The sequence below is a fragment of the Phoxinus phoxinus genome, assembly GCF_949152265.1.
Source record: "Phoxinus phoxinus genome assembly, chromosome: 11".
Lineage (NCBI taxonomy): Eukaryota > Metazoa > Chordata > Actinopteri > Cypriniformes > Leuciscidae > Phoxinus > Phoxinus phoxinus.
Window position 1 is genome coordinate 17,704,111 of NC_136886.1, and position 15,159 is coordinate 17,719,269.

Sequence of the window (15,159 nt, forward strand, 5' to 3'; positions counted from 1 at the left end):
ACATGTGTTCTAATTAGCAGACCTGTCACCAATGAGCTCATTCAAGTGTAGAGTACCTGTAGGCGTATCAGCCAGGTTTCTGGTGATGATCTCACGGATGCGGGCAGGAACTGGCGTGGCGTTGGACTCCTCCTCATCCCCACGCACAGTGTAAGTCTTTTCCTCAGCACTGCTATCTGGGTTAAGCAGTGACTCCTCCAGCTTCTGCATTATCAATATTAGTGCATGGAGAGAGGGTCACGCACTACAATCAGGTGACCAAAATCTCTGATGTTTGTTCATTAAACTTTATGTAGCCTAATTCATTTATAACTTTTTTTTTTATTGCAAATAGTTTGTCGTGTCTGTTTCAATCTGTTATCACAACTGCACAAGGAAATGAGTCACCTGTCTTCAAGTTTCACAGAAGAACCTGAAACTGACCCACTGATCGACCTTAATTTGTTGAAACATCTCAAGGCTCGTTAATATTAAATCAAGCTCTCTCCTCTTTCATTCACACATGCTGTTTTGAATAGGTAACGTTAACAGTGCAATAACCTATTTAAGTTACAGCTGGTGAAGATCAGCTTTCCTGCTGGAAAACACGCACCTGAATCACGGCTTCCAGTCCTTGATCCCCTTCACAACTCATCTGGAAACTGGTAGTGATCCAATGCACTTTAATAACCGAACAGCCACGTTTTTCCAATTGTCCTCAATTCTTGCTGAGACTTCAAGTGCTTTTAAACGCTTAAACTGGGTTTAGCAAGTTGCTATGTAGGCTAATAAAGTTTTAAATGCATTCAAAGTTTTGCTCTATAGGAAAAAAAAATGTTGCAGAGATCTTTGCACTTCAATGGCAATGCTTTAATAACGCGCACACAAGCATATTAAACGCAAACTATTTAGTGTTGGTATGAAGCCACAAGTGTAAAAGTTGCAATCACAGCGCAAGCTTGAGGTGGGTGCCTATGGTTGCCAGGGAAACCGGACGCTCTCGCGTGTTGTCATGAGAATTAAAACGCAAGCTTTTCGGCTTCCATAGTTACAAACGCTGCAGCAGCATAGCATAGGTCACGATTTTTTTAAAGTCTATGGTGATGACTGAACAAACACAACACTGGTTATTCCAGTCATTGTTGCAACTTTATTCAAAAGTTTATATCAATAAATGTATATCAATGTGATGATAACTAACAAGGGTTTTAAACAGCACGATTTTGTAATAAACATTATCAACTGATTAAAAATAAAACACATTTCGAAATAAATTCAGTCAAAAGAAATAATAAGAATTCTTGAATTAGAATTTTACAGGAAAAATCATGTGATACAACTTAGTCTATTCAAAAACAAAAATGCTTAAACATAAATATTTATTGGCCACATGAAGGCAAATAACAACTAGCTGCTATAAGGCTTAAAAACGTACCTCTTATCAAATACTTAGCCTAACAATACACAACTCAATATACACAATTTTACACAAAAGCAATACTTGATTTTATCTTAGAGTAAAACAAATTAGTGACCTCACATTCCCTAATCGCACACGTTATTTTTTTGAGTGTTTGCAATATACGTCTCTAAGACATTTCCTATCATATGTTAAATAGACATTCAGAAAACGTCTTTAAGATGTATGATTTAGAATGTATGTAAACTGACTTTTTAAAGATGTTTATCAGATGTTTGTACACAGCAGATGCTTTCCAGATGAACTACTCTTTAACACATCTATGTGTGCTCTCTGGGTTATGATTGTTATAAACTGATATTGTAATTTCTTTTCTTTTTTTCTTTTTTTTTTGTAATTCCTTTTTTCTAAATGATAGTCGCCAGTGTACGCTGAGAAAAGGACATTTTGCACCAAAGCTTAAGTCAGGATTTAGGGGACATGACAGATATTAAGTCTCCTCAGGGAAGAATTCCGTCCACTGGGAAGTGTCCAGGAAGATGGAACAGCAGCCACTGTAGGACCAGAGTCTGGGAAGAAAGCCGTCCACCTTCCAAGTGTTGGAGGCGCGGTTGTATACTTCCACTTCCACACCGTAATCCCCCTCCATTCCCTTCCAGTGCCCTCCAGTCACATACAATTGCCTGCCTAGAACCACCAAATCCCCATTCTCATGAAGAGTGTGCAGAAACTGAATCTGGGAAGAAAAATGGCAAACATAAAAACAGTACATGAGGGTTCGGATAACTTTACATGTGCTTGATTTTCTGTGTAAAAAAAAAAAAAAGAGATCACATAAGACTCACTTTTTCCCACATATTACCCTCTGGGTCATACAAATAGACCTTTTTGGTGTTATCTGCTACGAGGTAAATGACTCCATCCATAGAGACAGAGCGGGGAGAAGAGAGATATTTAGGAATAAAAGGAGAGCAGATGATACACCAGCTATCTGTTGAAGAAGAGAAAGCTCATTTACAAAAGTATACTCTGACTACATAGTATTGAACTGTGCTTCAATGTTGGCAGGGCTCCACGAGTGAACACTCTTGTAAAGTGTCTCATAAAATTGTTCTGAATTACTAGTTCCAAACTACTAGAGGCTCTAATATGACAGATGTGGTTTGTTTTTACTGATACTTGTGATGTAATACACGTTGACATGTGTTGTTTCTTACCTATGACAGGGTTGTAGCACTGCATAGTCAGGGCATTATATTTAACAGCACAAGAACCAATGAGGTACAGCTTTCCTTCACACGATGTGGCTGTAAAGTTAGTCACATACTTCAGTGCTGGGCCCGTGGGAGTCCAGCAATTACTGAATGGGTCATAATGTTCAACTTCGACAAAATCCATTGTAGTTCCTGTCAATGAAAAAAAAAAAAAAGAAGCAATGTCTTATGTTACATAAAAAAGTTCCAGTTCTGCAGGGAAATCTACACAAATGCCTTTGTCTGATGCATGCAGTTGGAAACTGATTTGTTTTCTTACCACCAATTACATAAATCTCTCCATTGAGAGTTGCAGAAGAATGGTTAGTCCTGGGCCGCAACATTGGGGCGACTGTAACCCACTTCCCCTCACGAGTGATGAACTTCCAGGTCTCTGTGGTGGACCACGTGTTGGACTGAGACCCTCTTGATCCTCCTGAGAGTTATAAAAATATATATATATTTTTTTCCATTCCATGTAAATTCAGATGAATGGTTAGCTGATTTATTTGAATAAATCATCAGCTCAACAGGAAGGTTCAACGGTCCCCACTGGTGGCCAGGCAACATTAGGCAATGATGCCCCAAGTATCCCTGGTCATCCCAAAGTTAATGTTCTGCTTCTTTGCGTTCTAGTCCCCACATTTCTAAAGTGATTTCAGGTCTTATGTGAGTCTTAGCAGGATTATCTATAAGACATGGGACTGTTTTATCTCAGCATGTCCAAATCCTCATTGGAGATGAAGTTCCATTCATGTGTGTAATAACTATAAATCTCACTGATCCTTTCCCAAAGGGCACAGGCTCTATTAATACCATGGAAAATCTTTGGATTGTTTTATCTTGGTAAAAATAGAAGTTGTGTACTGCACATTTTTATTTGTATAATTTCATTCTCTTTTCTTCAGTCTCTTTTTCCTTGTCATTATGATTTGAGGCATACAGACCAAACCAACCAATCAGCAAATTATCCATACTACTATAAATATTGTGAATAAAACAATTCTGTCTAAGTTGATATGGGGGTTACAGCCCTTAGGTAATGGTTACATATCTAATGAAAAGAGTTCAGCTCACCTGTGACATACACATTGCTGTTTAAGGAGACAACAGAATAACCCCATTTATTGTAGTTGGGAAAATCAGGCAACTGGAACCACTGCCCTATGGAAAAAAAGAATAAAATATACCTCAAAAATCTTCTTAAAAATGCACATGTATACAGTCACATAACACGTAGGGTAGATCTCATCACATAACCTGCTAAAACATGGTTGTTAACTACCAATTGAAAGTTTGGATATACATGCTAATTTTTTATTATTACTGTTTTTAACATTTTAGAATGAGTAAAGTGAAGGTCATCAAAGGATATGGAATAATACATATTTTTTTTAACCAGCATCAAGAGGTGAAGCATCGTACTTACCCTTTTAAAAATTACGAGAGAGAGAGAGAGAGAGAGAGAGAGAGAGAGAGAGAGAGAGAGAGAGAGAGAGAGAGAGAGAGAGAGAGAGAGAGAGAGAGAGAGAGAGAGACATTCTGACTATATAACTACTAATAACTACTATTAATTTTGTATTTAATCATTTAAAAGTGATATATGATTGTTAAGGAAGGCTGGAAGTGCAAGCCTTATATTCGGGTGTGCGTAATTATTAAGAAGGTTTTCTTTTCCAGGTAAAATGGGCCAAAAAAGAGATTTAACTCGCACTTTAAAATTTAAATGCTCATGAAAAGAATGAAATACTAATGCAATACTAGAGACTGCAGAATTAAGGCGTGACCAATGGACAGCAAAACACTCATTGGTTCAGCAGAGTCATACAAAAACAGGCCAAGAAGAAAAGACAGGTTAACTGCCCAAAAAAAGGAATTAAGGTGAAGAATTAGGTGTGAACCCTTTAGCCTCCATTGCCACCATTTCCCAGAGCTGAAACCTATCCTGGAGTCTCCAGAAGTACACAGTGTCTCAGAGACTTTGGTACGGTAAGGAATCCTGAAATATGACCCACACTTAATAATAATCACAAGCTTAAGTGTTGTGAAATACATGAAGACTTGTTTTTTATTGGCTTTAGACAGTTAGGTTGGGAGTGACTCTTGAAGAACCAGCACCACATCATGTCGTACCACTGTTTTAAGAATTCATCTTCCAGAATCTGGCAGTAAGTTTTGGGAGTTGATTTTAAGTCTATCTTCAACCCTGAAAGGTCCAACTTGCTCATTGTAGCAGCTCACAGCACGACTCTATCACCACCGCTGCTCTTGTCGGGCTTGAACTGGTGCTATAAAGCCTTCAGACAGATAGGTTTTCTATAAACAGTCTTCATGTATTTCACAACACTTCAGCTTGTGATTCTTATTAAGTGTGGGTCATATTTCAGGATTCTTTACCATAGCAAAGACTCTGAGATCCTGACACCTTGTACTTCTGGAGACTCCAGGTAGGTTGCCGTTCTGGAAAATGGTGACACTGGAGACTAAAGGGTTCCTGAAAGTTTCAAATCTAATTCTTCACTTTAATTCTCAATTTTCTTGGCAGTTAACATGTGTCTTTTCTTCTTGGACTGTTTTTCTATGACACTGCTGAGTGTTCTGCTGTCCATTGGTCACACCTTAATTTTTAGTGCGAGTGATTTCTCTTGTTTGGCCCATTTTAACTGTAAAATAAAACCTACTTAATAATTATGGACACCTGAATATAAGGCGTTTTAACTTCCAGCCTTCCTTAACAACTGAATATCACTTAAAAATTATTAAATACAAAATTAATAGTAGTTATTAAGATTGATGTAGTTTGGAAAATGTAAAATGTGCTTGGAAAAAAAATATGATCAAAAATATCAACTAAAATTCTGCTCACATTATGGGTGTTGTGTAGGTTTCCTACATTTTTGATAAAAGGGAACACCACAGCCAATTTTTTTTCTACTACATACAGCCAAAGTTTATTAAAAGAGCCTCTTGTTAGCAGTGAATTACCCCTTGAAGTGTATTCAGATTTGACTGGTATTATGCACATCAGATCTTCAGTGTTCCACATTACGGTAAATTCTCCCTAATGGAATTGATGTGCCAGCTGAAGTTGTCCTTACCAAGCTTTGGGTTGAAGAAACAACAATTTCTGGGGTGCAATCTTCTATTTGTGTCTTCGTCTTCATCCTCGTCTTCATCGTCCGAGTCATCCAGCGAGGGACCGCCCATCACAAATAAAACCTCCTGCAGGTTGAGGGCATTCTGAGTGACTCTTTGCTCTGACACACCTCCTGTCATTTCTCGTTTCTGAAGAATAAAACAACAACACAACATTTATTTTGTAGAACGAAACATTATATTTAAGAAACCTCAATTAAATAGATTTGTCTGACCTCTCTACATATTCCCTCCACCAACTCTTTGGATTCTAGCGAGTTCTGCACCAATGGCTCTTTGAGCAAGTTGTCAGTGAGGTAGGAATCTGGGAGGAGGGAAAGCTTAACCAAGCTCAACAATTCTCGCAGGTGGCAGATCCGATTTTCTCTACAATGCCCGACCCAGGCCAAAACTGCTTCGGTACAGGACCGGTCATCTCTTATGTGCAGATCCTCGTCCTTTAGGCAGGCCACCAGTCTGTCTTTCTCCAGGAGCAAAATCTCCTCATGTTGTTGCACTGACTCAAAGTTCTCAAGGAGGAAGCCCCATGCTTTAGCAACCACTTCAGGGCATCCATGGATCTCTCCAAACTCAAGGATTCCCAAGCAGTTTGTGGCATCTATCTGGTGCTGCAAATATCGGCTGCATACAGTACGGACAGTGTGGAACTGGAGCTGGCTGGACGTGCACATGAGTCCCTCCACATTGTTTTTGTTGATGGTGAGTTTCCCTGTATAAGCAAAGTCCAACAGTGTTGACAATACATCCGGATCTACATCATGAAGCTCGACACGAGCAGCAATGCTCTCCACGAAATCACCTGAGAACATGGAATGGAAGTAAGGGCTGCAGAGTGCAAGGATTCCACGGTGACAGGGGAAATCCCGTCCACCAGCGCTCAGGGTGACATCCACAAGTTTGGGTTGAGAACAGAGGGAACGCAGGCCCTCTAAGATGCTCTGCGGGTGGGAAGAGAGGCAGAAGTCTAGGTCGTCTACATTACGCACCATGACGACACTCTGACCTATGGCCTTAATACATTCAGAGCCAACCAACAGATGTTTTCAGTGTTTACCTACATCGGACAAGACAAATGGGTATAATCAGTCACATGAAATCTGATTGCGACATTCATGACCAGAGCAGTGTGGAGCCTCCAGTGACCTGAGGACAAATTTTCAGTCTTTCTGCTTGGTAACAGAACATTTCAGAAACAAATTGGAAGAGAATGAAGTTATGTTAGAATATAAATATAAGTCAAATTATCAGATGATTTTCACCAAAGTTAAAAACAGGTTCTTGCCAAAGACAATATATTTGAAAGGCACACTGGGAGAGAATAATTCTGAGAATTAAACTTACTACCATTAAAGATGAATTTCGTTGTCTGTTAAGAGAGTTTGCACACATAACACACTTAAAAATATATCACTGGCGAATCAACAGAGGATGTTAAACAAGAAAAAAAAATGCCATTCTTGTGAATTTCCAATATGATTGTTGTTTGTGATTCTAAAAAACTGCACATATCTAATGATGTGATAGCTTACTCTGTGGCTTTTTGCACAAACCGTCTATGACATTGCTTTAATCAGAACAACAAAATGACTCAAAGTAAATTGACAAGTATACACTTTCCCCTTAATATTCAAAATATGAATTGTTTTCTATAATGTGCAATACAGATATATCTGTTAACATTTTCTCAAATAACAGACACTTCAAATAATGTTTAGGTCCATTTACTTAAAATACAAAGTTTGTTGTCCAAGGAGCAACTGACACTTGTAATATTTGGAAAGTTTAATTTCTTCTTTTTAAGACAAAAAATACTCTGAATTAAACTTACCTGCCTGCGAATGAAAGCAGAAACCATACATTATTCACAGTACTTTTTTAAAAGGCAGTCTATTTTGTTGCTGCTGTCTGAAATGGGGGACACGTTGTCTTCTGCAGAGTCACTGGGAGAGCATGCTTGTCTTTCACAGCTATTTTTAGGCCAGTCAAAATAGTAGAGTTAAGTTCCCAGCTGCTCTTAAAGAGATACACACAACACTCTGTACAAGAATAAACAGTCAGATGATCATTTATTTATTAATTAGAGTAAGCAGCCTCCAATATTGGTGCAAAACAAAAGCACACCAGTCTGCTGTAAGTATCTAAATGTCAGATTTTAAGGTGTAAAAAAACTCAACTGAAGTAGTCATTTAAATCATTTTTTAAATCACAAAATTCTGAGAAAGAATCAGAACAGAATAGCAAACTCTTCAGTTTATGGCAGTCTTCCGGCAAATGGCAAAAGCATGCCTTTACTGTCACAACTGTATAAATATTGGTTCCAATTCTGCATCAAAAATAAATAAATAGACATACTTAAAGATTATAAGAAATCTATATGTACATTCCACCCTCCCAAACGGCTTATTGTCATTCCTCAAAATCAAATATCTCAGCCTCCTTTTCTTTCCAGAAAGCAAAACTACGGTCAATATATTTGCAAATTTCATCATTAGTCAGACAACTAATATCTGCATTATTTTTCAGGACATCGCCCTCATCTGGGGTGGGCGTTTGTACGATGACTTTAGGCACAGGTCTCTTGTCTACCGTTGTGGTCTGCTCTAAGTGTTCAAGCTCTGGCTGGCCTGATCCATCTCCAAAGAACTTCACCTTAATGTCCTCAAATCCATCCTTCCATTCCCGGTTTCCAGCTTCAATGTCCTGAATCACAGCCTTGTGAAAATCCCGGACAGTTTCCCAGGTAAAACGCCCCACATGGTCGAACACTTCAAAGCACAGAAGGTGTCTCATTTTCCTCTCATCTGCTGGCAAATCCAACTCCAGTATGTGAAAGTAGCCGAGCATGAAGAGGTCGAGTGTCAGCGTGTCGTAGTCAACGGGAGATCCATCCACACGGGGGAGGAACTGCTCAGGTGAGTAAATTGCCTGCTGCCGGTTGAGTCTTCGGATCTGCCGTGACGGTACAAATGAGATCATGCTTCTCCAGTTCCCAATCATCTTATTGATGGCACTTCTCTGCTTAAAAAAGTGCCCCAGTTTGCCATTCTCCATGGTCCTCTTCTGTGAGATATCCAAGCTAGCTTTGCGTTCACATTTTGGCTTCATAGATATCTCCAGCGAATCAACGCTTTGCTTCCTCTGAGCGTTTCTCACGGTTACAGTATAAGCTGACTTCTTCCAGTGACCCAGGAACAATACCACAATACGCTCCTTCCGCAGGGTTGTACTTTCCATGGCATCGCTGATTACATAGTCGATCTCTGAATCATCACTCTGGTCAATCTCTGGTCTTTGTTCCTGTTTTTGAGAGACCACATCCAAACCACTCTCTACTAGTTCTTTCTCTTGTTCACACAATGATTCTGTTCTCCCTGAATCCTCCACTGAGGATTCATTCTGATTCTCAAAGTTGGACTTCAGGTTCCTCACAGAGACCCCAAACTGGTGAATCTCGTTTTCTATCTTCTCCCTCCTGCCTCTGGTGGAGGCTTGCCTCTCTGAAGCCTGAGAGAAGACACTCACAAGCTCTGTGTTTGGCATTTTGCAGTAGGGCTGGTCTGTTAGGTTGGTCATAAGCAGTGACATACTCTTCACAATCCCTGAAATACGGTTGCACCAAACGGGTAAGGGAGTCTGTGTAGAGTTTTTGTACTGGGTGTTGACTGTGATGTTGACTATCGGTGCAGGGAGAATGTTTCGAAGTTCTTCGGCCAGATGAGCAAGCTCCATTTCATAGCCCTCGCAGTTCTTATGCATCGAGACACTCTTAATTTGCTTCTCTAGATAAATGAGGTCATCTTCTGTTAGAAGTTCTCCAAATGGACCCAGGATGGCATTGTGAGCCTGGGAGAACCTCCAACTATCCATCTTTGAATATCTACTACCATTCTCCTGTTTAATAAGATACAATACATCCAGTTAAAATCCAACCTGGAGAAAGTTGCAGTCAGACATTTAATGCACTATTTATAGCTCACCTTTATCCTCTGGGTTTCCTGGTCAAATAATCTGGCCTGTAGCTGTCGTACCATCACTTGTCTCTTCCATTCTGCTATAGGTCTGCCCTTCTCATCGTGCATGGGTACCAGGTAATCAATATCAGACAAATTAGCCTCCTCTGTCGGTAACACAACCATTTTATTCTAAAAAAGAAAAGGCAAGACAATAATGTATTGGCAAGTACTGGTGCCCTTAAGCTGTCAAGTACATAAAAAACAAAAACAGCACTATCATGCTTGGCTAATATGAAACCATGAATTTCATAAACTTGGTTCTTTTTTGTATAATGCGGTTTTCTTCTACATATATGATTAAGTGCTTCAGTACATTTCATAAAAGTTCAAGTCAATAAATAAACTATGTTCACATGGTCAACCATCACTGACAACTGAATTTACCAAGGCAACCCTCTAAGTCAGGGCAGGGTGCCCAATCCTGCTCCTGCCGATCGACTGTCCTGCACAGTTCATCTCCAACCCTAATCAAACACACCTGCCTTTAATTTTCAAGTGATCCTGAAGACCTTAATTGGTTGCTTCAGGTGTGTTTGATTAGGGTTGGAGATGAACTGTGCAGGACAGCCGATCGGCAGGAGCAGGATTGGGCACCCCTGCTCTAAGTGTTCTGTTCACACAACAGCTTTAGCATCAATATATATATATATATATATATATTTTTTTTTTTTTTTAATGGACCAATGGTGCTGTGTACAGTATTTTTATGCTTATTAGAGTATTTCGCAGTTAGCTTAGCAACATGCTGACTTTGGGACTTCTATGATGTCCGGAAGCCTCAAATTACAATATTATTTAATGAACGAGTCTCAAGTTCATGCGGCAAATCTTGCTTAGTGTAGAGTGCAGCATTTGAGCGGGATTCTAACCGGGTTGTCCGGCATGGGAAGCAGGCACGCTATCAAGGATGCTAAAGACCGCAGCCGCTAGCATCAGTCACTAGTGCGCCTCTTGAGGCCAGGGGAGTAAGGTTTATAGCTCCTACTGGCCTGCGTGCGTTACATAAGCACTATTCAATTATGTCACACCTTTAAGATAAACTTTTAAAAACTCACAGTGCACAATCTTCGGGTTCACGGAATCCCAAAAAACAAATATTTGAAAGATTCAGAGATGAATAACTGTCTGGCCGTCTGAAATTTCCATATGGAGATAAGGGTTAGGGATCATAATTTTTTGGGAGTACTACAGAGCACTGTCAGTGTGTATTAGCACTGTTTGTGGTTTGCTTTTGGGATCTCAAGGAGCCTTTGGATTTGGAAACGTAACATCATGTGACTTCAGACTTCTGGATAGGATAGGTCATGTAACTGCATTTAGAATTCAAACAAAGGACTTACAACAGTATTTTGCTAGTGTGAACACAGCCTTAAGGGCAATTTACACTGCACAGACAGACGACAACAGACATTTCGTCAGGTTTTGTCAGATCAGTGTGTGTTTTTGCCCGATTGAACATGCTGAATTAACGTTTTTTCGGTCTTGGAACGTCTGAGAAGTGACATGCTCTAATCTGGTGACTGTCGTCCTTGGTCTGCGTCTGTCTTTGCAGTGCAGTTGCCCTCTAGACTTAGTTATCATGATAAACTGTGTAAGGTAAATGTACTAACTGAAAATGTCAAATCTGCAGTCAATACAGATTTTTTAAAGCTGGCGATAGATTTCACATCTCCCAGTTTCATTCCTCCCATTAGCAGTTTCCCTTTCTCTGGTACTGGCTTACTTGCAGGCGTAGTGGAGCTAAGATTCTTCACCACTGCAATGACAATCAGAACAAGAACATCATTTGTTACTCTCATCTGTTTCCAGTTATGTTCTGATCATATTCACATAGGCTGATTACCATTACTCATTGAACTGGAATTAAGTCATCAAGTGAAATTAAGGAAGGATGAGTCAATGGTGACAGCAGTGCCCACAAAATTCTCTCAGGATTACAGAACATAAACTTGCAGAGCAGCACTAGGGGTATTAAACGGCCCCCTTAGGGCTTTCTCACCAGTAGTGGCCATGTGGACATTGTGTAAAGCGTTGCCATGTGGGATAGAAGATGGAGGTGATCTGACCGAGGAGGTAGTGGTGGAAGGGGGTGGAGGAGGTGAAAGAGGTGGTGCGGGGTAACGGGCTTGAGGCGAATCTTCGGTCTCAGGGTGCTTGTGGGGTAAAAATGAAATGGAAAGGCACTCAATTGAATGTCGACACTTACTACAGCCAGATACTAATGCCTTATTAAAGCACACTTTTTTGATTCAATGCAAAATAACAAGTAAATAATTGCTCTGTTATAAAGTCTAGTGAGCTGCTCATAGAGGGAGTTTAGTTACATTCTAAAGCCCAAAGTATACTTCAATACATTCAGTACCAAAATTGTTCAAAAACAAGTTATTGGTTTTATTAAAGTAATGGATTTTACTCACTATTTCTGTGCACTGTGTATTTTAATACTTATTATGGTATTGCACAGTTAGCTTAGCAATATGTTATGTCAAACTGTATTGAAATCTATTGACATATGTTTTTCCTTTTTGTGTGACGCATAGAGCTGTTTCAAAGTTTAGCATTTGAAATCAGTCATTTAGAGGTGTTACGCAGTTAAACGCTGCCTTGGAAGGTAGCTACCTATGTAGGAATTAAGCAGAGAAACAGCTCACTGAATTTTAGAACAGAACTAATGGCATACTGTCATTCATATCGTGTTATTTTTCAAAATCATACAAGACTCACCTTAAGACTGTCCATGTTATTGTGTGGATTAGTAATCTGTCTGTAATAATCAGAGCTAAGTTGCCGGGACACAGCTGGTTTCTCTCTAAGCTCTTCCTCTATAGGACAGTTCTCTTCCAGAGGCTGTGCAGCTGGACAGAGCTGCAATACAATACAATACTTTTATTATCATATAATATTTACCGATTCAGGTAGTGTGCCATCATCAAAGCAAATAATTGCATGTAGACCTGCAAGGAAAATGGAATAAAAGCCCAATTATTGCCATTCGATACATCGCAAGAATATCCCAATCATACACATGAGAAACAGTTATTTGTGGTCTGTCTTTTGTGCAGTGTTGTGGTCCGCGTAACGATATGTGAGCGTTACAGTAAGAGGGGCCCTAGCTAGGGGGCAAAATAGTTGTACCTGAGCCCAACATCTAGATCCCACTTTACCAGAGGGAAAATGCAGAGTATATGGAAACATTTAGATCACCGCTGATGAAACTGTAATATCCTAATGGACTCCATGCAGAATGCATATCAAATGTGGCTCTCAAAGGGCTCTCTGTAAAACACACACACGCACAGAGCATCAAAGGGAACACTGATATGCCGCAGCATGCTATTTTGCTTTGTCTCTGCAAGGTGGTCCTCCCAATTTCCTCTTGCACGGCACTTTGATGTCCGAACAGCACGAAATGTGCTGTGACACGGCTTGGGCAAAGGCATGAATACATTTCCCAGAAGTTGTGCAATTCATAAATAGATAAACTTTGGGAGGGGTAATGTGGGTATATGGGGCAAAACTACATTAGCGAAGTGGAATCTCTTCCCTTCATGACCTTTGAGCAGCAGTTCAGTTCCTCACTCACGATCAGGATGCATCTGTCTCTGCGTGAAGGTTTAATCAAAGCCAGTGGACACCATGGCACATTTGGTTTCCATCAGCTATCCTCTTCTGTGGCTTAGGCAGTGGATGCTGGAGAAACACGGTTCTACCATCCTCTCCTCTGCCTTATGGGCCACACGAATGCTGATGAAGAGAGTGAGACTACAGCAAAAGCACCAAATCCATAAATCTCTATATGGTAGTAAGATGGTGGAAATCTGGTGTAAAACAATTTCAAGTCTTTCTGTTTCACTGGTTGCTTTGGACAGTTACTCGGGGGGACAACTCAAAGATATGAGTTGAAGCAAATAGAAACCGTGGAATATTTCTCAATGTTCTGTACTAATACACAAAATTAAATTATTGGGGGAATGAAAGAAAAGAACCAGAAATGGTAGAACTATGTAGGCCAAAACAGTTTGTAAGGTTTGGTAAGGTTAAACCCGCCACATTTATCTCTGCTTGCTAAAGGAATTCAAGACCACACACTTGTGTTGACACGTAAGCAATACGTTCTATGATAAATCACATTTACACCTTCAGTTAAACACTTGATGAACATGTTTGACAGTTCTTGAATTTAGAGGACTGAGTGAAAACCGTCCGAGGTGACTACAGCAGCAAATCCTGTGTGCTGTAAAGTTTGTTAAAATGGAGAAAGGATGATGAATGAGCCGAAGATGGCATTCTTTCCATGTTAGCTGTTCTACATAGAATTATTTTACTACAAATATTAAGCAAGCAGTATCAGATAAACTGTTAACTCATTAAGTTCTTATGCTTTGCAGTTTAAACAGATACGAAGAAAAGCTAAAATACTAGTTTAATCAAGCATACTGTAAATACTATGAGTATACAATGTATTGGTATATCGGTTACAGGCTGATATTAGAGAGGTTTATTATTATTATTTATTTATCGGTTTATCATTTATCGTTGATAATGGATTTTTAATTGTGGATGCACATTTCCCTTTTTTACATTTAGGTTATATATGCTATAATTTCATGCTAACAGGGTTTATCTTTAAAATCACTAATAATTTAAACCATTCTTTTAAATGTAATCTTTAGATACATGTATGTAATCCCAAAATGAATATACATTTTACATACTGTACATTAAATTGTTGTGATCCTTTAATTATTAATGTAGCCTATTTAACAAAGTAGTCTGCCCATTTTTTAGCCATGAAAATAAGTATCTGCCAGAATTTTAAAATAGAAATACCCATAATAATTACCATGAGAACTAGTTAGTAATAACCATCCACAGACTCTTCAACCAATTAAACATACAAATAAATTCCAATTGTTCAGTGATGATTAATATAAATTAAAGACAGACTACAACATGTAAAAATCTTCAATAGTCATGCTGTGAAAAATATTTATCAGAATTATGAGCATAGATCATATCAAATGAAAACAATTAGAAGCAACTTATATCCGTTTTGAAACAAAAAGCTATTTCAACATTACAAAAGTTTAGAGACAAACCAAGTGCTCAAATACAGTTATTTTTGCGATGATACATCTGGGATTAACAAATAATTACGCATTGTTCAGAAAACAGTTAGCAATGTTATCTCCATAAACACAACATGTACGAAAAGCACAATAGTTACTTACAAACTACAGTCCTCTTAATTGTGGTTGATATCCTAGCAGGCTGATCGCTCTGTGTCACTAGACAGTGACACGCGGTGTGAACACCAAACCCAGAGATGTCTTGACTC

The 15,159-nt window shown here is 39.2% G+C and overlaps 3 protein-coding genes across 6 annotated transcripts in view; all 3 read right to left on the minus strand.

The window, feature by feature from the left end:
• The window catches only part of crocc2 (ciliary rootlet coiled-coil, rootletin family member 2), a 60,720-nt gene extending 59,883 nt beyond the window's left edge, over positions 1-837 (minus strand). The window contains exons 1-2 of the mRNA XM_079627887.1: positions 593-837; positions 57-204 (exon numbers count right to left, since the gene is read on the minus strand). Coding sequence (XP_079484013.1) covers positions 57-204; positions 593-634 — 190 coding nt within the window. The 5' untranslated portion in view covers positions 635-837. The remainder of the gene's footprint in view (positions 1-56; positions 205-592) is intronic.
• Positions 838-1,271: 434 nt separating this feature from the next.
• Positions 1,272-7,770, minus strand: klhl30 (kelch-like family member 30). 2 transcript variants are annotated; one of them, XM_079627892.1, is made up of 8 exons: positions 7,641-7,770; positions 6,024-6,862; positions 5,751-5,937; positions 3,730-3,816; positions 2,933-3,088; positions 2,617-2,805; positions 2,245-2,390; positions 1,272-2,135 (listed from the first exon to the last, which is right to left on the minus strand). In XM_079627892.1, exons 2-8 carry the CDS (start codon positions 6,795-6,797, stop codon positions 1,890-1,892), a joined length of 1,785 nt encoding a protein of 594 aa, XP_079484018.1. In that variant the 5' UTR covers positions 6,798-6,862; positions 7,641-7,770; the 3' UTR covers positions 1,272-1,889. The 2 variants fall into 2 exon arrangements, with proteins under 2 accessions (XP_079484018.1, XP_079484017.1); XM_079627891.1 differs by having other exon boundaries at positions 7,637-7,767.
• A 169-nt stretch (positions 7,771-7,939) lies between these two features.
• Positions 7,940-15,159, minus strand: part of espnla (espin like a) — a 28,809-nt gene continuing 21,589 nt past the window's right edge. For all 3 annotated transcript variants that reach the window (XM_079627888.1, XM_079627890.1, XM_079627889.1), the window contains 5 exons: positions 12,546-12,686; positions 11,821-11,974; positions 11,432-11,577; positions 9,786-9,950; positions 7,940-9,699 (listed from right to left, as the gene is read on the minus strand). In XM_079627888.1, coding sequence (XP_079484014.1) covers positions 8,215-9,699; positions 9,786-9,950; positions 11,432-11,577; positions 11,821-11,974; positions 12,546-12,686 — 2,091 coding nt within the window. In that variant the 3' untranslated portion in view covers positions 7,940-8,214. The remainder of the gene's footprint in view (positions 9,700-9,785; positions 9,951-11,431; positions 11,578-11,820; positions 11,975-12,545; positions 12,687-15,159) is intronic.

Bases quoted from the DNA above. Each gene is read 5' to 3' on its own strand.
- klhl30 (XM_079627892.1), bottom strand. From the start codon at position 6,797: ATGGTGCGTAATGTAGACGACCTAGACTTCTGCCTCTCTTCCCACCCG. The intron at 3,089-3,729 runs GTGAGCTGAACT...TATAACTCTCAG, and splicing joins CAGCAATGTGTATGTCACAG to GAGGATCAAGAGGGTCTCAG. The intron at 2,806-2,932 runs GTAAGAAAACAA...TTTCATTGACAG, and splicing joins AGAGATTTATGTAATTGGTG to GAACTACAATGGATTTTGTC.